Raw genomic sequence first — 26233 nt, 5'->3', positions numbered from 1 at the left:
GTTAAAAACTGTATAATTAATATTATATCAGATTATATATATAATATATAGAATTATAAATAAAATTATCAAATACAAATACATAAATTTTGAACTCACTTCTCCTTTGGCGATAAATTCTTCTATGGCTTCCACTGCATCTTTGAATGCACCAGACTTGCTAGATTTCACTAATGTATCTTTATACTCTTGGTACGGTTTAATGTGGGATTCTTCTATCCACGCACTACAAAAAACACATTGAGAAATATAAAATACAGTAACATTTTATGAATATATAAAATATAAACAATTTGTAAATAAAACTTACTAATTGTTTGTTCCAAAGAAGAAAATACACTGTACTGGTCCCTTTTTAGTGTTTGCAGGCTTCTTTAAGTCCTTTGAAGGAACTGACACCTTCACATGCCATTATAAAATTAATATATAGCCTGATGTATTGATAATTACATTTCTTTTTATATATGTTTTGTATTTCATTTTTATTTACAATCCATTTAAAACACAATGTTATATATATATATATATATCTTTATATATAAAATAAAAGATAGATATATACAATAATTTGAAAATTAATTCTAACAGAATACTTTGGTATGATATAGTTGTGTCATTTACAAACTGAAAGTTCGCAACTGTAAACTTTCAGTATCTATATATGTTTTCATGACATAAGATTAATAGAAAAATATGAATAAAAATATTGCCAGAGGTATGGATATATTATTAAAGATAATTCGTCAAATAATACTCGAATAATAATTATCCATCTATAAATCATTTATTTATAAGTGTCATGTAAAAAAAAAAAAAAAAATTGAATTTTTATATTTATACATATTAACATGATTTTCTGAAGATAAAGTTATTAATATTAAGGTGAAGTTATATCTAAATAATAATTTTATAAACCACTCCTGATCTTCGTACGTCCCTATCGTGAAACGATGTACAATTACCGCGTAAAATTTGAGGGGCTCTGGAGTTACGTCTTTTAATACCTACTCTATTTCTTTCTCTCCTTCTACAGAAAAATATGCATTTATTGTAAACGTAAAAAATGCGGCTGCGACAAGCTGATCAGACGTAATCGGATCCGCTCGAACAACACTCGTATTCGGACGTCATGCGCGCGTTATTATCAATCGAAAAAGATAGCTAGATTACGCGGGACAAATTCTGAAATTCTCGACGATAGCGAGTCTCAATATCGCTAATTTGATATTCATCGCGACGACGAGAAGTTACGTGATCCGCGACGATCGCTTTCGCCAAGAGAGAAGAAGAGAAGGTGAAGAAGGTGGGATAGTAAGGGAGAAACGCATTAATTCGGCGTGTATTCCACGGGATTTAGGTTATATTTTCGCGGCCTGCGCACCGAATTTGAATTCGAAGGTCAGATGTGGCGGGAGATAAGAGACGCGCGATGCGATGCGGGTCAAAGCTAGTGGCGTCGACAGCCAAATCCGGGGGATAGAAGACGATGTTGCGGCAGAATAACTTGATACGAGCGAACGCGGCAAAACCCGCCAAATACGAGCGTGCGCGCGCGCGCGCACGCGCGCAGAAGACGATGTTAACGGGAGGAGCGTAGCGAGAGAGCCCGCGTTACGATAGTCACGGACAAGGGAAAGGGGGGAGGGGTGGAGAGGGGGGGGGAGAGAGGGAAGAGGGAATCAGCACTTACCCGGCCGGGCCACGGCGAGAATCCCTTCATTTTCGCCCTGAAAGCCAGAAAGAGAAACGAAGAGGATTAATACGCCTGGCACTAAAATACACAATCGCAATATGCGCACTCTTAATACACACCAAACTAAGTCACCCAATTTGAATACTTCCGACATCGCGTGGACGAAGAGAGGACCTGTCTACCTACTCCCGCAACGATCAGCGAACGACTGGAGCAACTGACTGACGAACGGAGCGTCGTTTGTGCGCGACGACGTGAACCAAGCCGCTCCTTCCCCCGCGCCCCCTCCCCACTATATCATCCTCGTCGGACGGCTAGTCAAGCGAGCGACGGTTTCACGGATGAACGATGTTGACGATGCTTCTGCATGTAATACGTAAACGTTGAATCCACGTATTATTCGCGATGCGCAAAGGATGTATCGCGACGTTGTTCGAAAGGACGATAAGAAAGTCATTGTTAACGGTACATATCTGGTGCGCGTTGTCTTCCGGCAGTTGGGATCCCGTCCTAAGGCTCGGTTCTCATTGCCCAATTGCTCGCGTCCAATCGGAGCCCTCGATATTCCGACTCTTCGTAATCCGAATTTTCGCGGATTATCTTCTATATTCAAGTCACAGTCGTAATTGTTGATAAATGCTTGTGATGTCGAAGATAATATTGCTGGAACGTACAATTAAATTAGGTTAACTATTCCTTTGGAATCGTAAATATTAATTAAGAAATTTGTTTTCTTCTCACCTGCATTTTCTGTGATACTTTATTGATAGTATAAAAGTATAAAATATACACATATCGACTATCGACAGTGGTCGATAAGGTTTATATGAAAACTAAAATAGAAATTTAAGACAAAATAGCCAAAGAAATGCAGCAGTGTACTATGAAAATATAATAAACATCTGTAAAAAAGAAAGAAAAAATTCTCTTTCTTGAATTCATGATTGCGTTGTTTGACCGGAACCTACAAAATATCGAGGATGATGGACGTGACTTTAGAGCGATCGTGAAACGTCACGTCGGCTACGACATACCAGCTGTCAGCCATCGGAGTTGTGAACGGTTTTTATTAATTTGGAAAGTGACGTTTCTCGCGTTTCATAAGCGCGTGCCGTCCCTCGCGGAAATAATTTCCGATACCGTTTGTCAATTTCCATACGGAAATCTGGCCGGAAATGGACAGTAACGTTCGTCACAATACGGTATGTCTACTGACGAACCATACATGGTTCCATTCACTAAACCTTTCTAGGACACATTTTATCCTTTCTCGTGCCGAGAAGAGTATCTTGTGCGAAATATTTCTATGCGAAAACATCGTGTCAATTTATGTGTCACGCACGACAAAAACTCGCCTCGCATGATCGTCAATATTTTCTTGCTCGATTATAATTAGCTCTGTTCAAATTGTTAAAATGCTTACCCATAATGTCATATTATTTATGATCATTTTTATTGGATTCTGTATCTCGGCATTGTTATCTATTATCTGCCACGAGACATATATATATATGTTTATATTACGAATGTTTTTATCGATTATATCTTTTGAGAATAATTGGAAGCGATACTTTGTAAACTATATGTATTTATCGAAATCTATCCTATGCACTGTTTTATAGCCGCCTCAAACAAGTGCGGATACCAGCGGTGAAACGTCACATCAGAATGAAATTCCTACGGTTACTGTAGCTATGCCATTCATGCAAGTTGATATACTCAGTCATTCCGGAACTTCTGCTGCTGGTACACAGGCAAATAATCTGACAACAGCAAATCGAATGGTAATATAATATAACATATAGTAAAAATCTTTCTACATTAAGTAATCACTAACTTGATAAAATTATCCAGGTCGATGGAGAAGAGATACCACCTCCAAAACCAGACTTTTCTGCACCACCTCCTTACGAAGTAGCTACCAAATTGCCCAGTTATGAAGAAGTGCAGCGTGAAAAAACTCTACAAGGCGAGCCACAACCTCAAGTACATATGGTACATAGCTGTACTTGAAAGAATTGTATATATTTATATATTGTATAATGTATTGTATTTATGTATGTATTATATATATATATTTTTTGTTTTTAAATTTATATTTTAAACATTTAGGTTTAGAATTCTAAGTTATTCTAATATTCCTATTATAGCCAGGAAATATTAGATCACCACAACAACCTCTAACAATATTGGCTATAGACACCGAGGCTGCAGAAGGAGATCCAGAAAGTGGATTACTTGGTACAGACTTTATGTTCTTCACAGCATTTCTTGGTGGGATATTCTTTTATTTTTTCAATTTTAATGTTTTTTAAAATGTGATATTTATTTACATTAATTCTACTTTTTATAGTTGCATTCCTATTCAATTGGATTGGGTTCTTATTGCTGATGTGTTTCTGTCACACTATTGCCTCTCGTTATGGTGCGCTGGCTGGTTTTGGCTTGTCTCTGACAAAGTGGACACTCATTGTCAAACACTCTACCGATCTTGCTTCGCGTGAGAACTCATGGCTTTGGTGGTTGATAATGGCATTTGGTTTGTATGATGTTTAAGAAACTTAATCAAAAGATATTTTAATGTAACAATTGTTATTAAAAGTACTGAAATATGATATTACTTGTTTCAGGAGTCTTAATTTGTGTACGTGCCATCATTCAATATTTGAACATCAAACGCGGTTGGAGACTATTGTCCGGCAGTGCACAGGAGCGTTTACTTTTTTTCTATTAAAAACCGTTGAATCTGCACTTCTCTTCTTTATTCAACTTGGCTTTAGAACAAAGAGAATTTTTATGTGGGGTCATATTTGTATAATATATAATCGACAGATTATTATATAAATTGTAATATCTATCAATCGTGTCTAATGTAGAACAAAAACAAAGATCTTAAAAACGATTTGAGAAAATTTCCGGCGTGAAATGGAGATAATGCGAAAAAAGAAACGAAAAAGAGAAATTCATTTTTCGCGTATACATCTATATTCACACATCCTAAAACACTATTTTAAGTGTTATCATACAAGATAGCATACGGGAAGAAAAAATGTACTTTTTTATTGCTCAAAATAATATGAAAAATGCTTTAAGCCAATGATTTTATTATTCATTTGCTGCGTATTATACATTTAAATTACTGAAATAAATGTAAACACGCGTGGAGCGCGTGTGAAATTGTTACGTCATATCGACTCGAGTTAAAACTAATCGCGCGAAGGAACAAATTATATTATTCGTTATTATTTCCAAATAAGTAATGGAGGACAAAAAAGTTCTGATAGTATATAATATAGTTTAGCACTAGAAAAGCTTCTAGAAATTTGACTACTTACTATATGTATATGATAAGTGTATCGAAATCTTGCTTGTTTATATAATATTAATATAATTTTCATATATATATATATAGAGCAAAAATTCTTATTGAAAAAATTCTGTGAGATATAGATAAAAGATATATAAGTATATGTATAAAATTTATTATATGAAATAAGTGATATGCAATTATATGTTATTATGTGAGGAATTTCATTGTTATACTTACTTATTACAATGATAAAACAGAAAAATGGATATTGGATATTTTATGTTCTCGACTATCCTATTCATTTAATTCTAGAATTATTGCCATTTTAACATCTTTAAAAAAAAAAAGAGATTTAAATCATCTGTTAAGTAAGTTCGAATATATACTGAGCTAGCTTCAATGGAGACTTTGTGTTCATTGTAAACATAATTTGAATCTCTGCTCTTTTAAGTAAAATTTGAATCTGATAAGCAAAATTCAATTTTCCCATTAGCAGATTTTAATCTCTGACATTTCGCACAATGTTGAGCCCATTTTGTACTCCATTATAATATGTAATATTTATTTGTATTATATACAGCATGGAATTTTCGATATGATTTCTCAATATATAAATTCCACTGTATACTTATCAAAATCTGTAGGCCAAATTAATTCCATCATTTCTTAATTTTGTTGTTTACAATCTGAAAAACAAAAATCATTGATAATTGCTGATTAATATAATTTTATAAACTGATGCTGAAAAATCTCAATATAATATTAAAATTTATTGAATTTGTGCAAATATACATGAAAGAAATAAATTTTTATCTCTCATCGAAGATACATGTAATATAATTCTGTCAGTACTTAAATTGTTAACACCTGTTACCAATTCTAAATTTAACAAATTAATGTTTTAAAATTACATAATATTGGCAATAATTTTTATTGAAAAATTTCAATTGTTTATGTACATTATCTACTGTACTCTTACTCAAGAGGTCCCATGGTGTAATGGTTAGCACTCTGGACTCTGAATCCAGCGATCCGAGTTCAAATCTCGGTGGGACCTAATCGTTTTGCGAACGTGTATATATTTTCTTTTATTATTTTTTTAGTAGTTTTAACTAACGATAAAATAAATAATATAGTTTTAATTTTTAATATATATAAAATACATAACTAACAATAAGATTATATTGTTGTGAAAATTGAGAGATGTGTTGTAAGAACAATTAATATTTAGATAGTAATTTTCACTATACTGTGAAAGAAAAAAGGAAATAAAGTTGGAGTTTAAAAAATTTTAAATTTGAAGTTTTTATATATGTATACCCTCTCTTCTACCTTTTCAATCTTTGTTCAACTTTCAGTAAATAACAAAGATATTATACATTGAGAACTGGTTATATATACTTTCAGACTTATTTAAAGTCATAAAAAAAGTTAGCTCGATTTTTATCTCTGACAAATTTAAATAACTCTCTCTTATATCCTTATCTCTTCTTATCTCGTACAAATACACAAATAAAAGAATTATTCTGAATGTGAGATTTTCTCTCGGTCTCGTTGACATCTTTAAGAAATTATTTCGTTCGAATATTCTTTATTATTAGGGTTTTGAAAAATATATTTTTCTATGTTCAAAAATAATAAATCTTACAATTATATATAAAATAATTAATTAATTGTGTTAATGTATTATTAGAGAGAAAATCTTTCCTCTAATATTATAAATAGTAGTTAGAGAAGCAGCGCGTATATCAGAGACACAACGGTTTTGAAATTTGACATTTGTGTTTATATGTGAACTTCACGTCTTCACGTATACATCAAGGTGACGAATAACTTTTCATCTTTTAAATATTTAAATGAATAAAATTGTTCACAGCGATTTTTATACCAAAGAAAATGTGAAACTGTTTTCCTCGAAAAGGAATATGAGCGATCTTCTTAGCGATAAGGACAATCCCGTGGTTTTCCTGGACATTACGATAAACGACGAGAAAGGTATTTCGCATGAGGTTATAAAATATCGCGATGTAAATATTTCGTTACAGCGTAAAAAAATTATGATTTTATTATTATCTAGTGGGAAGAATCATCATAGAATTGTTTAAAAATGTAGTGCCACAAACCGCGGAAAATTTTCGTGCCTTGTGCACCGGCGAGAAAGGTGTTGGAACAAAGGCTAGGAGATTACATTACAAGGGAAGTATTTTCCACAAAGGTATGCATTTCATAATATTCTCAATATTAAATCCTCTATTGTAATGTAATTTGTAATCAATTAGTTTTATTATTTTTCTTCTCATATTTCCCTTTGTTTGTCAATCGTTATAATCTTGAGATTATAATACAAAAATAGATTTCTGTGTCTGTAGAAACATAGATTTATTATTTATTTGAGTAAGAAAGAATTAGAATCTAATTGATTACAATAATTGACTCTTATACATTCGTGTAATTTTGTATCGCTGCAGTCATTTCGCAGTTTATGATCCAGGGTGGAGATATTGTCAATTTTGATGGGACTAGTGGAGAAAGTATTTACGGTTCTTATTTCAACGATGAAAATTTCACATTGAATCACAAATCTGTTGGATTACTTAGTATGGTAAATGAAGGCAAACCGCATACCAATAGTTCCCAATTTATTATTACTGTTCAACCTTGCACACATTTGGATGACACTCATGTAGTATTTGGAAAAATTATAAAAGGCATGGGTGCAGTGTTAGAAATTAATAAAGTGCACACTGAAAAGGACATTCCAGTTGAAGTAAGATTGTGTATCTCTTAGTGCCCAAGGATAATAGTTTCTTTCATCTATGATAAACGTTCAGTGTCACGATTGCTTTGTTTAGAAAATAAGTATAGTTGATTGTGGAGAACTGAAAAAAGATGAGGATTGGGGATTGGAAGAAAATGATGGATCAGAGGATATTTATACCCCATGGCCAGAAGATTGGAATTATTCTTTACATATTGAGAAGCTCAGTGTAAATTATTGTTCACGTATATATTTCCGAAAATCATTTTTTATTGATATTAAGTTATTTCTTAATTTTAATTTATTCACTTTTTTAGCACAAAAGCATGGAGAAAATCATAAAAAGGATAAAGGATTCCGGAAATCTTTATTTTTCCAAGAAGAACTTTGTAGATGCTGGTAGAAAATATAAAAAAGCATTACGGTATTATCTTTGGATGTGCCAGCAGAAAGATATGCCAGATACAATTTACGTCTCATTGGTAGAGCTTAAATCAATTTTATTGCTTAATTTAGCTGCTGTATATCTAAAGCAGAAAAAGTATCGTGAAGTTATAGATCTCTGTAACAAGGTAAGTAAATATTTTGTGAGAAAAATCAAAAAGATTGCATTATATTTTAACATATAATTTAATTCAGGTTCTCGAAACAGACAATACTAATGGTAAAGCTTTATTTAGAAGAGGGCAAGCTTACACCAGCTTGAATGAATATAAATTGGGAATAGCAGATTTAGAGAGAGCATTGGAGATGTACCCTAATGATAAGGATATTACGAGAGAAATAAAAAAAGTAAAAAAGATGGATAAATCTTATTTAGATTTTGAAAAAGCAATATGTCAGAAAATGTTTCATTGAGTACATTTTACATTCATAAAGATTTTAATAAAAATATTTATATATTTTTATTTTTTAGATAAAAGAATGCATCACTCCTCTGTAGATTAAGAAATTGAATTGGATATTTAAAAATCAATAATTTTTAATTGATTATTATATAATAAAAATCAATTTTTGTAGGATTAATATATCGATTTTTCAATTAATATTTAAGTCAATTATATAATTGTGTATATATATCATAGTACTCATGAAATGAAGAGAATATAAGGATATTAATAATTCTCTGTATGTATTACATCTTTTTTGATAAATTTTTATTAAAAACGCAAATATATCTATGATATATTTACTAAGAAAATACTTGGATAATATTTGGGTAAGAAAATACTCTAGGATTATTGAATATTCTCAGAGACAATAATATTTGCATAACATATTCTAATCCTGTGTATATTTCTTAAAACAATGTTAAATACAAATATAAAATGCAATTTAAATAATATAATTTAAATATAATAGGAATGTATTGCCTTATGTATATAAAATTTATAAGTTGTCAGGGAATGTGTGAGAAATAAATACAATACTACACAATTTATGTTTCTACATTCTCGTTTCATAAGGAAAATGTCTATTCAACCCGTACTATTACAAGAAAATTATTTTGGTTTATATATCACATATCATATCATGTTTCTCTCGACAAATCACAGGAATAAAAATCTTAGCTAAGCTTCCTCTATTGAAGCAAACATTGCTGCAAATATCTTGTAAGTTACATTAGACGCACATTGAACATTCATCTCCAAGTTCATAAAAATGTTGAATTATTCAAGGAATTCCAAGCATTAAAATATTAGCAAGTATAATCGCGTCTCTTCATTCTTAATTTCACTCTTAATTATTTCCCTTTTTACGTTATTTTTCACTGCTCTTTTATTACTTGACATTCTTTATTATACACATAGAATAAATGTTGCTATGTTCATAATGGTATGAATGATCTATTAATACACGGATCTTTTAATTCGAAATATATTTTTCTGAAATCTAATGATTTTAAAAGAAAATATACCAAAAACAAGATAAACTTCTCTCATTATAATCAAATTTTTCAATTTCTTAAATCTATTTTAATTATAAACTGATTTAGAATTATATTACATATAACATTTTCATTCTATGTATTGTGACCAAATGCAAAGTAATAAATTAAGATCAGTGAAAAAGGGAATAGTAAAGAATAAACAATAAGAAATATAGAAACTACATATATATATATATATATATAATATGCTGCAATCAATATAGGTATAGTATTAATTTAGTTAAGCTCGCGTGTATTTGCAGAATATTGAATTGTTCAATGAACAGTTATATGTCATATATAAATATTAAACAGAATCAAAAGAAACACAGTGTTATATTTTTTCTATATGATTTAAATCGTGCTTTTTAACGATATAGCGAATCTTAAATGAAGATTTTGCGATGTTTATTTCATAGCCTTAAGTAATATCTATACATAACAATTCTGAGGTGAATATCTACAGTGTACCTAAATGTAAAAGCTACTGTATTGACTAGAGTATCAATCATATCTTTTGCTCTAATTTATTTTAATATTTTAGTATTTTTAGTGTACGTTAAAGATAATACTTCTTTGTACTGCAAATAAATAAATTATTAAATACGAAACTGCTGCATGAAAGAAATTGATTAGATATATTAAATGAATAATAAATATATATTTTTTACACGTTTTTAAATTTAAAGAAACCGGCACCTTTTGAAATGCAAGTTATGTTTTCTTAAAGTATTTTATGAATCTATTTCGATGAGAAAGAGCATTATAAACAGAATTAGTGTAACACTTTCAGAAACAATTCCCGATATCCAGTACGGTGAAATAAATTTATATTTTACTCGAATGTATATATTATCACGTTAACAGTTGGATGTTTGGACGGAAAATTTCTGAAATTTTTTGACATTATACGGAAGTAATTTATAACAAAAATTGTACTTAAATTTTGACCGAAACGTTTCATAATTATCGAAATAAATTTCATTGATATCGCTTGTGCGCAATGTTTTTATCAATCTCATTTATTTAAGCACGAGAGATTATTACTCCGTCAGAATGGCAGCTTTGTTCAATGTTGATAAAATTTCTTCTTATATTTCCTCTTATAATAAAATGGTTTTTACGATTAAAATTAAATTTCGTTTTATAATATTATTACGATTATAATTATTATTTACAATGAGCATTATATTTCGCCATTCGTCTTCTTTCTCTTTCATTTCACACATACCGTCTTACCGTGATTGCGCTACTCACAAGGCATATGGTGCGAATACGAGTCGATATATTCAAATCTACGAGGTTTCCTTATCATCTCCATTAACCGCGTTCTTCTTATCGCAATTTCCACAAGCTTCCGCTACATTTTCCGTTTCGATTAAGTTGTGCAATTCCTTGCATAACGCTTCCTCGCATACCTCACCATCTATTGCCGCGTTCTCGATTATATTTTCGTAATCGTTTGTCGCAACCTCGTTCTCGACTGCCTCCTTAAAGTCGGATTCTATTATCTCCTCGCAACTCTTAAACATCTCGGGATTATCATTCAAGTGCGGCCCCTCTGGATTTTCATTTGAGTTCAAGATGTCCGTATTGACTTCGTCGTCTGTTGTGTCAGTTGATTGCGACACTTTCTTCAGCACGCTGTCCACCAAGTTGGACGCGAAACTTTTGTTCTCGTTTCCCTCGTGTATTGTTTGATGTATCGGTAGACTTTGCGGTCTATTAACTTGTGGACGTCCATACGGGAATGTGTTCTCTTCGCCCGCCGGTGTGTGCACGGCAGATATTTCCGTTTGAGTAGCGACACCGTTATCAACAAGATCGGGTCTTGACTTCATACTAGACATACAACGCTTTATTTCGGACATCGAATCCTGCAATTGCTGGACCTGACAAAAGAAATAAAAAATGTAAACTGTTGGAAACATTTTATAGAGTCCATCATGTGCACAGAACTTACTCCATTAACAACTCACTTGAGTATGAAGTAGATTGCAGGTTTGAGTGAGATTACTAACTATATCTGTATTTGATTGCAGAGTATTATTGCCTGTATCATTAAAGGTATTTTCTCGATTGCTGCCTGGTTGCAAACTGACAACTTTCTTCCATAATGCGTTTATTGCTTGCATTTGTAATAATTGTAATTTATGTTCACTTTCAAGAGCGGTTCTTGTAGCTTCCATGTCAGTTGATAGTTTCCTGTAAAATGTTCTACCTGTGTATTTTATTTTATAAATAATATATATAGAATTGCATAACAAAAATGTGTGCAAGTTTACTGGATGTATTTATTTGTTCTCATCATGTCAATTGTTTTTAATATATTTGTAGCTTTTCTATTAAGATTCCTTGTATGATAGCCTCGCCACATTCTTTGAATACAGATAGCAGCCTTTTCTGTTTGATCCTGATCTGTTAATTCGAAAAAGTATCCATTAATGCACACCATTAAGTACTTTTATTTTAATACTCCTATTTTAAAATCATGTCTTACCTTTGTTACTATCTTCTTGCCTTCGTTGAATAGCTCTATGCCGAATACTATCCAATTTCGCTTGACATACTTCACTATCCTCGTCACTACTTTGAGTTCTGTTATCAACATCGCCGTTCTTATCTTCTTTGTTCAAGTTACTCTTGAGTCTCTCATTAGCGCTTTTCGGTCGCTGTATACTTCTGGCTAGATTGGGACTTTTTGTGCTCCTCTTCGCAGGCAATGTCTTGCTCTGAACATAATTGTTAATCTTGACGCTATGTGGGCACTTGGTATTAGCATACGTCACGATCGGCTTAGCTATGTTCGGTTTCACGACGCTGCAATTTGTCGCCGAATTACTCTTCATGAGAGCGTTCGCTTTTATAGCGTATAAACTCGTTTTCGCCATAGGATTGATAGTATTTATGATCGGAATTGCCTTTCCATCGCCATCCATAGATGGTTTGCTAGGTATTGTTATTTGACAAGGAGACGTTAATTTACTTGGTGTGGGAGTCTTTGGTAAAATCCGCGAAAGACCCGACGGCGGACGAAAATCTGGACTCATTAAAGATTCTGGTACTGGTACGAGTTTCGTAGCCGCTTGCAAAGGACTCGATGTTTCTAGATAAAAACATTTTTCTCTTATTGTGATCTGATTCTATTATTTGATTATATAATTATATTACCTTCCATATCTTGCAGATTGTTGTTTGGTGTTTTATTGTTATTCAATGTACCAGAGAGCATATTGGGATCTAAGCTTTGGGTCATCAGAGTCGAATCATGATCGCTGCTCAATAAACCATGACACGAAGAAACTATAGCGTCAGTATGACAGCTGGATACCATTCGGTCTGGTGATTTCATTTTCAGAGAATTCCTCGAAGAAGCTTAAGTTAAATATTGTTTGATACTGTTGTTAATGTTTATCGTGCAACAATCGAGATTATATATCATTTGTATAAAATATATTTGTGCTTGTGGGAAGTTTCTGTAGATGCTAATATTGCTACCAAAAAAACATGCAAGAATGATTTATGTGTAATCTACTTTAATTAAAATTATACTACATTATTCATTAAATATACTATTCAAAAAAAAGATGTGAACTATGTGAAAAGGTCTCTTTCCAAATCGTCCAATGCTAATATGCTAATAAAATCCTCTAAATTTATAGCTGTAATAATATATTAACTGCTTTCATTTGGCCAATCGTCATTTGTACTGTAAGCCTAAAGAAGCAACTGCTCAGAAAGTACTATGCATGAGAGGAATAGGTATGTGCATGAATCCAAACTAATTGGTTCTTTTATCTTTCAATTGTTTTGAATAATTGATTAATATTTGCTAAAAGTGGAATATATAGACTGTAAAAGACTAACAATGAAAGTAAAACATTATAAAAATATTATATATATGACTTATATCAATGTTTATATGAAAATTATTAAAAATAAAAGATAAAACTTCAATTAAATTTAATTTGAATTATTTAAATGATTATAGAATAACTACATAAATTGAAATATATCATTTTCATTAAACACAATTTAAAGGATAAAGTTGTTCTTAGATTCTTGCACATTCCTGATATATGATATATATGATAAATCCTCAATTTGACCTTGGATACCTTTGCAAGGGATATGGCAGACACAGTACTTTGCTTCATAAAATTTTGGTGATTGTAAGCATTTATCTTCATAGTATGTCAATATTGGCACTAGAGAAAATAGATCATAACTAGGATGTGTGTATCAAACAACTTGACGATTGGAAAATCTACATCACTAGTCCACTTCTCACAAATATGATATTAAATTGAATTCTAAAAAATTCTAAGAATTTTTGAAAAAAAAACTCATTCCATTCGAGTCTCCAATATGGCAAAAAAGATGGATATATTGGACTCACTAGGTCGTCTGGGAGAGTTTGTCTTGTTATGACTAAGTCTACGTCTAGCGGCTGGAGAAGGACTCATTGTCACGCTACTTAAGCTGTGCACGCTTCCGGCATCGCTCTGTTGATTTAATTGCTGTTGGTGATGTTGAGCTTTGCTCAATATCAGCCTAAGTTTCCTGTCCGTCTCGTTCTCTAAGGACTCGCCCGAAAGCGGACAGACAGATGCTAAATATTGAGCAAGTAAGGCGTGTTCACCAACGCGGAATTGTCTACCGCGTCCCTGAGAATACAGCCACTCTGCTTTCAAACTGAGTAAATGTTGTTGCCAATTAGTTTTAATTATTCAAATTCAAAATGTTCGTGAATCATAGTCTTGATATATTAATTATATAAAAATATATTTTTGAGAAACCCACCTTTCAATAGGATCAATCGCATAACCATCAATGGATTTTAAGCTCATACACCAATTAATAACAAAAGGCCGATAGTCAAATCCACTATAGACCATTTGTTAAGAATAATATGCTATTGTAATGCTATATGATAAATGTAAACTAATTTTCTTATATCTAATAACTGTGAAAGCAATATTTAACCAGCAAAGATTATCACTTATAGTATTTGAAAAATAGAATGCTACAGTATTATGTCTTAGTATAACAAATTTCTTTGCAGCTATAATTAATATTAAAAGATAACATCGACAAGTCTACTGATTTCTAGATGAAATAGTAATGTGCGTGCGTATGTTTTACAAAAAGGATACATACTATTACCTGTCATACTGACACACGGATTGTTAGCAATAGAGAAATTCACCAGATTTTTAAGATTAGCCAAATGTGACATTTCATTCAGATCAGTTATATTGTTATTTGCCAATGTAAATGTTTCTAAAGATGTGGGTAAGTAACGCTCGCATTGCCGCAATGTTATTATGCGATTATTATGTAAAAAAAGTTCCTAAAACATTATTTATCATATAATAATACAAAATAAAAGATACATATTAACTGTAAAGCATCATTCAAACTAAACTAAGTAAAGCAATAAATCAAAGCATTTAATTATTGTTACATAATAATTCTAGACAAAAATATATCCAGAATGATATACCTTTAAACTTCGCAGATAAGATATATCTGAAATATGGCTGATGCTGTTTTCAGACAAATCCAGATGTTCCAATTTGATATTTGTGTGTAGATGTTCAATAGACTATAAAATATACCATTGTTATATATTATAATATTACAGAATAGTAAAATACTATGATTGCATTCCATCATACCTTGATATTATTACCCGCTAGACAGAGAGTCTGCAAGTTGATCATGTCCTTGATACCTTCTATTGTGAGTATACCATTGTTTGCCAAATTGAGAGTAACAAGATTATGTAACTTTGACACACCATACATACGCAATAATTGGTTTCTGACTATAGAAAGCTGAAATTAGTAGAAACATATATATATATATTAATACATATATATAGTTTTGTATATTGTATTGATAGAATAAATAATTTTATATAATATATAAATACTATAATTTTATATCAGATCTACTAATGTAATGAGACTGTTTTAAACGATAGAAATTAATGCGTAATAAAACTTTATAAAAAATTCACAATCCTTTTATATAGAGAAAGGCTTAACACAGCTATAGAATTAAAAGAGCTAGTTACAAAACTTTACATTTATATATATATATATATATATATATATACATATGGATTAACAATACCTTTTATATAAATTTACGCATAAATTACCTTGGTAATTCTGTGATAAGAATCCAGATTATCAAGCCGTTGTATGTCATTGTCGTCTATGATCAATGTACTAATATCAGCGTCTGAGGGACATCGGCTGAGTTTCTTGAGGCCCTGACCGCTCAGATCGAGAGTATCGCACACCAGAGATTCTAAAAACAAGCAAAGATTTGTCAACTTAATATTCTCGTAGATACATGTAGGATACAACGTGCATTTAAACAAAAGGTGACAGAGGAAAAGTCGTATGGTCAGACTGAGACAAGTGCGCGGAAAGATGGAAAATTAAATTACGTCAATGCGATAAACGGCAGAAAATTCACGAAGAGTGAAGGGGAAAATTATTTATCCGCGTTACGTTCCATTATCGTCTCGTAAACAAATTAAAACGGCAAATTAAATAACATTTTCGCTACGAATACTAACCCATCGAAGCCATGATGAACACAATAAACTGGTGGACGCCGAGATCCGAGATGTCGTCGCGATCACAGACGGTACGGCGAGAACCGAAATATATACTGGGTGGCCCATTTTAATCCATCCAGTCGAATATCTCAAAAACCAAGCCCGGAAGAGAAAAATGTTTCAGACAAAAGTTGTTTGGTTTCGAGGGGGCCATAAGATGGTGACAATTATTTGACCTTGGAAAATCATTTGAAGTTCATGTAAAGGTCAACTTTAAAATCTTAACGGGAAATCCCCATTTTTTATTTAGTATTCTTGTAGCTGACATCGAGAGCTTTCCAAAACACTATAATAAAGTATTTTTTTATTAAGTACTTTTTGAGTTATTTTATATTTTAATCTGACATATTTTGATATAAAAAATAAAATATTTCGTAAAATATTCAGTTTTCGATAATTTTACCGTAATACTTCTATGTACAGAATAATAAGACAAATTAATTAGTGCCAAAAAAACAAATAATTGTTTAAAAAAATACATTGTAAATAATTTTCTTAAAAACAATCTTTTTTTATACTTTTTTTTTCATTTAAGATTTTAAAGTTGACCTTCAAATGATTTTCCAAGGTCAAATAATTGTCACCATCTTATGGCCCCCTCGAAACCAAACAACTTTTGGTCTGAAACATTTTTCTCTTCCGGGCTTGGTTTTTGAGATATTCGACTGGATGGATTAAAATGAGCCACCCAGTATATATATATGCGAGTTTTTTTTTCAATATTTGCGAAGAGAGACGGATATATTTCCTGTAAAAAAAGCTATGCCCTTTTACGAATCATATTTTCTCAAATTTATAAACCGAAAAAATTATTTTCAGTCAAAACTGAGCATTTATTAATAAAAGTAATTGATTTATAATTATAAATTCGTTAATTGTTTTTATGTATTTATTATTCATAACACTGTATAAAAGAAAAAGTTTCACATTTGTAATTATAAAAATGTGTAATTACGAAAGGCATATTCGCTATTGATTTTTGAATTGCGTGATCAAGCGTACAGCGTACATGCTAGTATTAGGCCGGATTCACACTTTGGCAGAAAAGCAGAAAAGCAGAGCTCGCGTTAAAATCAGAACTCGCGTTAAAAAAGCAGAACGTACTGCTTACTTTCAGCGCGAGTTCTGATTGGCTTCTGCTTTTCTAGCACAAGTTCTGATTGGCTTCTGCTTTTCTACCAAGGTGTGAATTCTCCCTTAGAGAGAGAAGCTCGAAAGGGAGTCTATTTTTTTTATAGCTGAACTAATAATGAGAGAGAGAGAGAGGGAGAGAGAGAGAGAGAGAGAGTTGGATTGGGTGTATTAGGTCAGAGTTGATCTTTTTCTCTCCTTAGGAGGAGAATAAAAATAAGGTACAATAAAAGCCTTAAGAATTTACATCAATAAACCTTAAATTTTAGTCATCACTCCAAATATTGTTGGAAATATATTTATATACATTTATAGACATATACCAACAGTCGAAAAGTAATGTAGTACGGAAAGCAGCCTATGTAAAACACTGGCATGACTTCTACGGTACGTTCGGAAATAGTACCCGAACAACGTTCTATCTTTGTTCAATTTTTAGTAAATAACAAAGATAGAACGACACTCGTGTGAACACGGGTGATGTTTCCGCACGCAGAGATCTTCCTCAGGCTTCTTTTTCTGTCTATATGAAAACAAAGATTTGACGATCTTTAAATTATTAAATATTGAATTACTTAATAATTCCGTGATACCAAACAGAGTTTGCTTCATTTAATATCGTCAGGTAAGATGTTGTTTCTTTTTATTTTTCATTGAAATTTTTAGCAAAATATCGCTTTATATAATATTGCACGCGGTTTCGATAAGTTCAGTTACTGAAACATGTGCTTCGTGTTTTATTAGCCGCGAGATATTCAAAGGAAGAAATGTGAGACGATAAAATGCGGTTGAAGGTTCGTTTGATTAATATTTGCATTCGACATAAATGCACAAAGGTACCGAATGATATACGAATTTCCAAGAAGAGTCAATGGAAAAAAGTACGTTTAAAAACTGTACGACATGTGGAATTCCAACAGGAGGATCCAACCTCTAAAAGCGCCGCACAACCCGCATTGAACTCTATTTATAATACGCCTGCAATACCCGATAATTTCGAAGCTGGTTTCTGCAAATTATTTGAAGAGACATCGAACAAAACAAATATTAATATACAGGTTTTAAAAGAATTGAAAGTGGATAAGAAAGAAAATTTAGATGTAAAATTGAAAACTCACGATGTAAACATGCAAATAACTGAATCGTCACATCAACAAATAACCCAAAATGATGCTCAGGAATTTAAAAAATCAGGAAATAGCACGGATATTGATAGGGACACCAATTTAAGAGAGGACACTACCAGAGTTAATGAAGTTAATATGCAAATGCTGTCCAAAACGTTGCATAAACAATTGTTCAGAAAGGATAGTAAACAAGAATGTCTCTCTGAAGAGGAAATCAACAGCATCAAAAAAAATTTAAGCACGTATAGCATAAATGTAGAGGATGCAACCAGGTTGCCAGATGTAAACTTGAAGCTACCAGTTTTGGAAGGAAAAGATATAGAGGAACATTTTTATAACATTGGAAGGGAGCAGGTTAAGCCGTATCTAAAAATCATAAATGAAATTATAAAGGACATTCCTGAGATGCCAAAAAAATGGCTCTTCAAAGAAGGCTGGACTAGATATACAGCAGATGGTAGGGTAGAAAGTGTAGATTATCCATTGGAAGATGGAGTAGTTTTTGATGTTGAAGTTTGCATGAAACAGGGTCCTTTGCCTACTCTTGCCACAGCAGTCAGTAATAAAGCTTGGTATAGCTGGGTATCAAATTCTTTGGCGCAAGATATCGATCAAATGTTTGACACACAATGGTTCATGCCAAATATGCTTATTCCTATGGAAAGTAGCAGAGAAGAACATGGCCACAAATTGAATCAACATCAGAAGAAACCAAAAATCATTGTAGGTCACAATGTGTCATATGACAGATGCAGAATTAAAGAGCAATATTGGATGAGATGTACAGGAAGTCGTTTTCTCGATACTATGTCATTACATATATGTGTCAGCGGTCTTAATAGCTACCAAAGATCATTATTATTATCTAAAAAAACGGATCTAGAAAAAGATGGCTGGCAATCCAACACATCGCTAAACAGCTTGATAGAAGTGCACAAGCTGTATTGTGGTTACGAGATAAGTAAGGAGCAGAGAGATATATTTGTCAAAGGTACTATCAAAGATGTTAAAACTAATTTTAATATGTTGATGACTTATTGTGCCTCTGATGCTGTTGCCACTCATAATGTTCTACGTAATTTATTTCCGCTTTTTCAAGAGAGGTTTCCTCATCCAGTTACTTTAGCTGGAATGTTAGAACTCGGCTCTGCATACTTGCCAGTGAATTCTAATTGGCAGAGATACCTGGAGGAATCAGAATCCACTTTTGACGATTTAAATTACGAAGCAAAGTTCACTCTCGCTAAGAGAGCCGACGCCGTTTGCCAGCTCATGCACGACGAGAGATATAAACAAGATTTATGGATGTGGGATCAAGATTGGAGTACGCAGAAAATTAAACTAAAGAATAAAATGTCTTCAACAAAAGTAGAACTTGCCAATGTAGAGACAAAAGAAAATACAAAAGAACAGTCAGACAATAAGAGATATTTATCAGATGAAGAAGAAGAAGAGGAGGATCTTTTGGCAAAGGAATTTGCTTATTTAGAAGAGACTAGGCATCTGTTACCTGCCAGAATGCCTCATATGCCGGGATATCCAGCCTGGTATAAAAAACTCTGTTCCAAGCCAAACGATGAAGATTGGATACCAGGTCCGCAGAACATCAGCACCTCCATGCAAGTAGTTCCAAAACTATTAAATCTGACATGGGAAAAGTATCCGTTACATTATATAAAGGAACATGGTTGGGGAATTCTGGTGCCCTACAATGATGATCCCGATGTTGAGACTAAACTACCATTAAAAAATCTTTTAGCGCACTGCCCTTTGCCAACGACCAACAAATCTAGGGACACATCCGAAGACGTTATGTCCACTTTAAGAACAGACGTGCAAGACGATCTCCACAAAATAGAATTCTGGCGGTTTAAGAAAAAGCAGAATGGGCCGGATGATAAGATATACAAGGGTACCGGCATGTGGTGCAATGTCGACATCGATAACTGTTGCTACTTCTTTAAGCTACCACACAAGGACGGTGTTAGTCATAATGTCGGTAATCCGCTCGCCAAGGATTTTCTCAATAAATTTTCCGAGAACGTACTTGCCGGTTTGGACGTCAGTGCCGCGGAGGTGCTGAAAATCGCTCGTATGTTGTCCTACTGGCGAAACAATCGCGACAGGATCATGTCGCAGCTGGTGATATGGTTAGACGACTGTTCTCTGCCTGGTAGCGTCAAGAGGATCAAGAAACATACGCGTTATGGCGCGATAATACCTCAAGTAGTCGTTTCCGGTACTTTAACGCGACGCGCCGTGGAACCCACGTGGATGACAGCATCAAACGCACATATCGAACGAATTGGTTCCGAGTTGAGATGCATGGTTCAAGCGCCGCCAGGATATAATATCGTCGGCGCCGATGTAGACAGCCAAGAATTGTGGATTGCCTCAATTATCGGAGACGCGCACTACAAAAGTATTCACGGGGCAACGCCTTTCGGCTGGATGACTCTGATTGGCACTAAATCCAACGGTACGGATATGCACAGTGTCACCGCTAAGGCCATTGGTATTTCACGTGATCACGCCAAGGTCATCAACTACGCACGGATCTACGGCGCTGGCCAAAAATTCGCCGAGCGATTGTTGAAACAGTTTAATCCATCCATGACTGATGCCGAGGCTACTTCTAAGTCACGCAAGATGTTCGCCTTGACCAAGGGTAAAAAGATGTTTCGACTAAAGACTGAATTTGTTAATAATGATCTGGAAGATAAGCCTTACACATCTTATCAGGCATATAAGATGGCACAATTGCATGGGAAAACGTTGCAAGACATGTTCCAAAAGTCCGAATGGATAGATGGTTCGGAATCGGCCATGTTCAACCGGTTAGAACAGATTGCTGGCAGTAAACATCCAGTCACACCGTTTCTCAACGCCAGATTGAGTCGCGCTCTGGAGATCACCAATACCGACGACGATGACAAATTCTTGCCCACCAAGATTAATTGGGTTGTGCAGAGCGGCGCGGTGGACTTTCTTCACCTGATGTTGGTCTGCATGAGATGGTTGATGAGAGATAACGCAAGATTCTGCTTGTCGTTTCATGATGAAGTGAGATATCTGGTCCCATCTAGATACAAGTATAACGCCGCGCTGGCAATGCACGTGACCAACTTGTTGACGAGATCGTTCTGCGCCTCTCGACTAGGCATGAAAGATCTGCCAATGTCGGTGGCATTTTTTACCGCTGTGGAAGTCGATACTGTCCTTCGCAAAGAATCTGTTCATGATTGCAAGACCCCGTCGAATCCTCATGGCTTGCAGAATGGATATGAAGTATCGCCCGGCGAGAGTTTAGACGTATGGGCCGCCTTGGAAAAATCCGATGGCTCTCTAGGCTGGTGGCATGATGTGAAAAGTCGCAAATTTAAATCGGCAGAAGATTCAATCATCGAACAATTGCCGAAATCTCATAAAGCTATTTAAATTACGGAAATCATGAAATCAATTTTGTATCACGATCTTTAAAAATGCGAAGAATTATGTTTTAAATAAGAAAAAGTTAATGAAGAAGAGAGAAAAAAATTAAAATTCATGGTATTTTTTAAATTTAGTTTTTTACAGAGCGCAATGTCATCTTCTATAGCGACGAAACGTAAATACGTTCTCCAAGAGTTTGACGATATGAGCCTTCCCACGGATTCGCAAACCATTGTACGAATCGTTCAGGCCCGCGGCCATAATCTTCACGAAATTGTCACTCCCTCTGGAGAGCAATTCATCGTCTCGATGCCTACCAAATTCAGACAGAATATTTATGTAAAGAGAGGTGACTATATTGTTATCGAGCCAATCAAGGAAGGGAAAAAGGTTAAGGGCGAAATTGTCAAGATACTCACAAAGGTAATTCATCGTCTTATAGCTACTCCCATGGTTTCTTCTATCATTTTACACGAAAATTTCTGATTCAAATATCAATAAAATTATATAAAATATACCAGAAAGAAATTTTTATATACTAGGCGTTGCAATGTTACCGAGTCGCTTGATCAATAAAATAATAAAAAACGTCAAGTTAAAATCCTATTGCAACACATTAAAAAAGATACAGACTTTATTTTTTATTAATAATGTATATACGTTTTAAGGATCACATAAAATGGTATCGTGCACAGAATTGTTGGCCACCGGAATTCGATGAAGATCCGAAAAGAAACGGACAATCGATAACAACGAATTATACTATGTGCGACGATGAGGAGCTCTTTGTAAATACGAATAGGCATTGCGCTCATGAGGAAACAGACGATAGTGAAAGTGATTCCAGTGAGTCTGATTCTGATTAATATTATAATTTAAAACCAACAAATTTTATCTTTGTATTATATTACAAAAATGTACATACATAGACAATTTTGTGCCTGTTAAAAACAAATCTTTCTTCTTTTCTACTCGAACGTTATGTATATAGTTATATAATAAATTTTTGCATATAAGATTGACTTCAACAGGATGATTTTCTCTTAATACGCTCTAGCAAAAATAAATTTGCAAGACGAACCAGTTACAATTTTAAATTATCGGCGTTTTGTAAACATAACACGCTACAGAACGTAAAAGAGATACCTAATCATAAAATAACTGAAGTACTTTTGAGGATCTAAGGATCATCATTTACGAGAAAAGAATATTATATGGATCAAAAGTTAATTGTGTGAAATTAAGAAGATAAAATAAATCAATAATCTTGATAGAAAGGAGACATGGACCAGGAATTTCTCAGTGGATAACATGTTATGTAGCTACGTAGTTCAAGATTTTACGTGGATATAGAGGCGTCAAATACGGGTTTTAAACCTGGGAGATGACCGCTCTCAGGCTTTCTTTCTGCGATACGTAGCATTTTGCATCATAACGTTATAACAACGTAATATAATACGGTACGGTTATGAAGGAATGTTGTGAGCGCATAGCTTCGGCTAGTGAGCTAACGGATTAATGAAGTACAGTTAAACCGGACGGAATTAAAGATCGACCGGACACGAGATTTCGGTCTCGCGCCGAATCGTTACGTGCTTCAAAGAGGCGAACGCACAAAGAGCTGCGTCACATTGTTTCGTTTGAGAAACTGGCCGGCCGGTCGGCACGCAAGAAACTCGAGTCGGAAATAATTGTGGCCTGCGTATGACCCTGCACTTCCGCTTAATAACAAACGTCTCCTTTCTACCGAGATTATCGCTTTATCTTGACTCTCTAATTTCGCGCAATTAACCTTTGATCCGCATAATATTCTTTTCTCACAAAAGATGAGTTTCGGATTTTCGGTACTTCGGTTATTTTATTATTAATTTGCCAATTTTTAATTTGTACGTCGCGGCATTAATGTGCATGCGAAGCGATTTTCGTAATTAATTTATATAATAATAATATATTAATAATATAAAATTATAGATATATAAATAATTATTTAACGTACAATATGTACAATTATAAAATTATTATTGATATATAAAAATTTATGAATTATTAGAACATATTAATTATAAAATTGAAATTGCGCGCGCGTGTACATGCGCAATTACCGGACACGATTTGGTGTCGTTCGCCTTTCATAAAACGCAGACATTGACCTTAGTAGAAACAAAAAACATGACTCATCATCCCCGCTGCGTGTTGACCGTCTCGTCTTGCGAATTCGATCCATCGCCAGGCGCCGCACGCAACGACAAAATGTGCGCATGTCCTACATACCTAGCTGATTGAAAGAAAAAGAGAACAAGAGAGAAGCATCATTTTTTTTTTGCCTAGTGCACCAAATACCAACTCTTCTTCCGTAATCTCCTTTATTTATTAATTTAATTTCACGTCATTCTCTTTTCTTCCAAATAATTTGTTCTATTTCAAGGATATCGACGTTAAATTGAAATACACTCAGGAAAGTGCAGGTTTAATCTTTGGTGCATAACAAATGCGGGTTAATATTACATAGAATGCAAGCGCGCGATAACGGTAATTAATCGTTATTATTGTCAGGCGCAGTTACTTCCGTACTTGGAAAAAGAAGCCACACACACAGTTCCATTAGAATGATATAAAAAAATTATTTCAGTAATTCTTATTAAAAATCTGGAAAATTTATGTACTGTATTAGATATAAAAGTCGCTTCATTTTGATTTGATTATTAATTATATTTAATTACGTATATGTTGATAAAGAAAAAGAAAGAAACAGAGAGAGAGAGAGAGAGAGAGAGAGAGAGAGAGAGAGAGAGAGACTGAAATTGATCTCAAATCGCATTGTTGTGTTTGACAAAAACTGGCATTTATCGAACTTCTTTCTTTCTGAATGCGCACGATGATTGCGTGTCATCGTGTCAATGACGCGGATGTTAACGGGAAGTGAGAAAAAACGTTAGAATAATAGACGGAAGCTTTTTACAACAGCGGGAGACCGTGAAGGAGCGCGGCGCGCAGCTGGAGACGGGATGCGCGACTATCGTCTCGATTATTATCGTCGTCGACGAGGACGGTGGAAAGCACGTAGAGTGTCGTTTTAAGAGAGTGATTCACCAGATAAAGACTTCCAACATCTTGCTTCGTTCGTGCACTTTCAATGTTTTTTTTTTTTTTTTTTTTTTTTAGAGCGACATCCTGCTTTAAGAATTCGTGGCATGCAACCGTATGACTGTGTTCTGTGCGTTATACGAATAATTATACGTTGTAATTTGAAGCGACCAACTATTGAGGTTTTAATATGAATGTATGTGTATGTGTGTGTTTAATGTTAGAGAGAGTAGATCATATAAAATATTATTTACAGACTTTCACGGGCGTATATTTAATTACTATTTATTAATTACCATATTTAGAAAATAACATTTTAGAAAATTGCTTTAAATTATATAAAAAAGTTTTTAGAAGAAATTTATTTATATTTATTAAATAAATTATATATAAAATTTTTAATACAGATTTATATAATAAGTTGGACAATATTTTTTTGCTATTCTTAACAAGCTCTAAAGAAATGTTGAAGTATCTTCAATTCTTGCTTGAAAGTAGGGCAAAAACGATTGAACTGTAGGAAATTAACGTAATTAAAAATATGTTAATCTGTAATATTTATATTTATATTATTATATACTGACGTTTCAATGCCATTGTCAATTATAATTCGCAGACATTAACAGCATGCAAGCGTTGCCCCAGAATTCATATGACCGAAACGCTTCCCGCTTAAACGTGATACCTTCGCCTGTATTCACAACCAGAAGGAAGTATGTACTTTCCAAAAAAAATCCTATCTCTTGTTACAGTTCCGGTGAATGAGCTCCAAGGTAATTCGATATAAAGAATAATCGTACCGTCGCAATCAATAATGTTACACACTGGCGCAAAAACCCCATACTAGCTATATATATAATTTACAGCTTCCGGTGAAATCAAATCAGCGGCAATAATTAATTCGCATTATATTCGAAGAATCGATTTTGCGCTCCAAGCTCAGGAGAGTTGATGCTGCGGATAAAAGAAAAGAAATGACTACTCGCTCCGATGATCAGAAGAAGCTTCGCTCGCGCGGTGTATCTATTCATAGAGCGAAGAGAAACAAACGGACTGGAAGAGCGTACTCCGGAATACAGATTTGTGTATCGCCGAGGGTTTACACACCCCTTCTCGGAGTGTAACCCCGGA

At 33.6% G+C, this 26233-nt stretch overlaps 6 protein-coding genes and 1 non-coding gene across 12 annotated transcripts in view; 5 read left to right on the top strand and 2 right to left on the bottom strand.

Annotated features, from left to right (window-relative positions):
• Window positions 1-1919, bottom strand: part of Ndf (Nucleosome-destabilizing factor) — a 38953-nt gene extending 37034 nt beyond the window's left edge. Inside the window, exons 1-4 of the mRNA XM_070295048.1 lie at window positions 1813-1919; window positions 1691-1727; window positions 311-399; window positions 100-226 (exon numbers count right to left, since the gene is read on the bottom strand). Of these exons, the coding sequence (XP_070151149.1) occupies window positions 100-226; window positions 311-399; window positions 1691-1727; window positions 1813-1847 (288 nt within the window). The 5' untranslated portion in view covers window positions 1848-1919. The remainder of the gene's footprint in view (window positions 1-99; window positions 227-310; window positions 400-1690; window positions 1728-1812) is intronic.
• Window positions 1920-2693: 774 nt separating this feature from the next.
• Ndfip (Nedd4 family interacting protein) lies at window positions 2694-5222 on the top strand. Of its 2 annotated transcripts, none has more exons than XM_070293820.1 (6): window positions 2694-2895; window positions 3316-3477; window positions 3548-3679; window positions 3844-3967; window positions 4047-4232; window positions 4324-5222. In XM_070293820.1, the coding sequence occupies exons 1-6, from the start codon at window positions 2869-2871 to the stop codon at window positions 4425-4427; spliced, it is 735 nt and encodes a 244-aa protein (XP_070149921.1). In that variant the 5' UTR covers window positions 2694-2868; the 3' UTR covers window positions 4428-5222. The 2 variants fall into 2 exon arrangements, with proteins under 2 accessions (XP_070149921.1, XP_070149920.1); XM_070293819.1 differs by having other exon boundaries at window positions 2696-2895; window positions 3548-3688; window positions 4324-5215.
• Window positions 5223-5988: 766 nt separating this feature from the next.
• On the top strand, window positions 5989-6060 carry Trnaq-cug (transfer RNA glutamine (anticodon CUG)). Its single transcript has one exon. It is a non-coding gene; the product is annotated as a tRNA-Gln (tRNA).
• Window positions 6061-6782: 722 nt separating this feature from the next.
• On the top strand, window positions 6783-8971 carry Cyp40 (Cyclophilin 40). Of its 2 annotated transcripts, XM_070294188.1 has the most exons (7): window positions 6783-6998; window positions 7081-7218; window positions 7472-7770; window positions 7856-7990; window positions 8079-8333; window positions 8401-8553; window positions 8678-8971. In XM_070294188.1, exons 1-7 carry the CDS (start codon window positions 6860-6862, stop codon window positions 8702-8704), a joined length of 1146 nt encoding a protein of 381 aa, XP_070150289.1. In that variant the 5' UTR covers window positions 6783-6859; the 3' UTR covers window positions 8705-8971. The 2 variants fall into 2 exon arrangements, with proteins under 2 accessions (XP_070150289.1, XP_070150287.1); XM_070294186.1 differs by lacking the exon at window positions 8678-8971 and having other exon boundaries at window positions 8401-8658.
• Window positions 8972-9909: 938 nt separating this feature from the next.
• On the bottom strand, window positions 9910-16353 carry Cep97 (centrosomal protein 97kDa). Of its 2 annotated transcripts, XM_070294184.1 has the most exons (13): window positions 16287-16353; window positions 15861-16012; window positions 15373-15531; window positions 15198-15299; window positions 14848-15044; window positions 14495-14578; window positions 14091-14386; window positions 13810-13899; window positions 12863-13066; window positions 12192-12797; window positions 11977-12109; window positions 11671-11896; window positions 9910-11583 (listed from the first exon to the last, which is right to left on the bottom strand). In XM_070294184.1, exons 1-13 carry the CDS (start codon window positions 16297-16299, stop codon window positions 10987-10989), a joined length of 2859 nt encoding a protein of 952 aa, XP_070150285.1. In that variant the 5' UTR covers window positions 16300-16353; the 3' UTR covers window positions 9910-10986. The 2 variants fall into 2 exon arrangements, with proteins under 2 accessions (XP_070150285.1, XP_070150286.1); XM_070294185.1 differs by lacking the exon at window positions 13810-13899.
• Window positions 16354-18016: 1663 nt separating this feature from the next.
• Window positions 18017-26058, top strand: LOC138932627 (probable RNA-binding protein EIF1AD). Of its 3 annotated transcripts, none has more exons than XM_070294652.1 (5): window positions 18017-18084; window positions 22153-22441; window positions 22687-22864; window positions 25719-25875; window positions 25969-26058. In XM_070294652.1, exons 2-4 carry the CDS (start codon window positions 22169-22171, stop codon window positions 25865-25867), a joined length of 600 nt encoding a protein of 199 aa, XP_070150753.1. In that variant the 5' UTR covers window positions 18017-18084; window positions 22153-22168; the 3' UTR covers window positions 25868-25875; window positions 25969-26058. The 3 variants fall into 3 exon arrangements, with proteins under 3 accessions (XP_070150753.1, XP_070150755.1, XP_070150752.1); XM_070294654.1 differs by lacking the exon at window positions 18017-18084 and adding an exon at window positions 18216-18253; XM_070294651.1 differs by lacking the exon at window positions 18017-18084 and having other exon boundaries at window positions 22036-22441.
• Window positions 18242-22122, top strand: Tam (DNA polymerase gamma, catalytic subunit tam). Its single transcript, XM_070294644.1, has one exon. It carries the CDS (start codon window positions 18242-18244, stop codon window positions 22022-22024), a length of 3783 nt encoding a protein of 1260 aa, XP_070150745.1. The 3' UTR covers window positions 22025-22122.
• Window positions 26059-26233: the final 175 nt, after the last annotated feature.

This window comes from Polyergus mexicanus, unplaced genomic scaffold (genome assembly GCF_030449975.1).
Source record: "Polyergus mexicanus isolate NDT 795.1 unplaced genomic scaffold, iyPolMexi1.0 SCAF_4, whole genome shotgun sequence".
NCBI lineage: Eukaryota > Metazoa > Arthropoda > Insecta > Hymenoptera > Formicidae > Polyergus > Polyergus mexicanus.
This window is presented reverse-complemented; position numbering and strand designations above follow the sequence as displayed.

Coding starts and splice junctions, on each gene's coding strand:
- Cyp40 (XM_070294186.1), top strand. CDS start 6,860: ATGAATAAAATTGTTCACAGCGATTTTTATACCAAAGAAAATGTGAAA. Junction 7,219..7,471: donor GGGAAGTATTTTCCACAAAG/GTATGCATTTCA, acceptor GTATCGCTGCAG/TCATTTCGCAGTTTATGATC. Junction 7,991..8,078: donor TACATATTGAGAAGCTCAGT/GTAAATTATTGT, acceptor TCACTTTTTTAG/CACAAAAGCATGGAGAAAAT.
- Ndfip (XM_070293819.1), top strand. CDS start 2,869: ATGGACAGTAACGTTCGTCACAATACG. Junction 3,689..3,843: donor CACAACCTCAAGTACATATG/GTACATAGCTGT, acceptor TTCCTATTATAG/CCAGGAAATATTAGATCACC. Junction 3,968..4,046: donor GTTCTTCACAGCATTTCTTG/GTGGGATATTCT, acceptor TACTTTTTATAG/TTGCATTCCTATTCAATTGG.
- Tam (XM_070294644.1), top strand. CDS start 18,242: ATGCGGTTGAAGGTTCGTTTGATTAATATTTGCATTCGACATAAATGC.
- LOC138932627 (XM_070294651.1), top strand. CDS start 22,133: ATGGTATTTTTTAAATTTAGTTTTTTACAGAGCGCAATGTCATCTTCT. Junction 22,442..22,686: donor TTGTCAAGATACTCACAAAG/GTAATTCATCGT, acceptor ATACGTTTTAAG/GATCACATAAAATGGTATCG. Junction 22,865..25,718: donor CGATAGTGAAAGTGATTCCA/GTGAGTCTGATT, acceptor TATAATTCGCAG/ACATTAACAGCATGCAAGCG.
- Cep97 (XM_070294184.1), bottom strand. Junction 12,798..12,862: donor CAATCTGCAAGATATGGAAG/GTAATATAATTA, acceptor GTTTTTATCTAG/AAACATCGAGTCCTTTGCAA. Junction 11,897..11,976: donor AGAACAAATAAATACATCCA/GTAAACTTGCAC, acceptor AACATTTTACAG/GAAACTATCAACTGACATGG.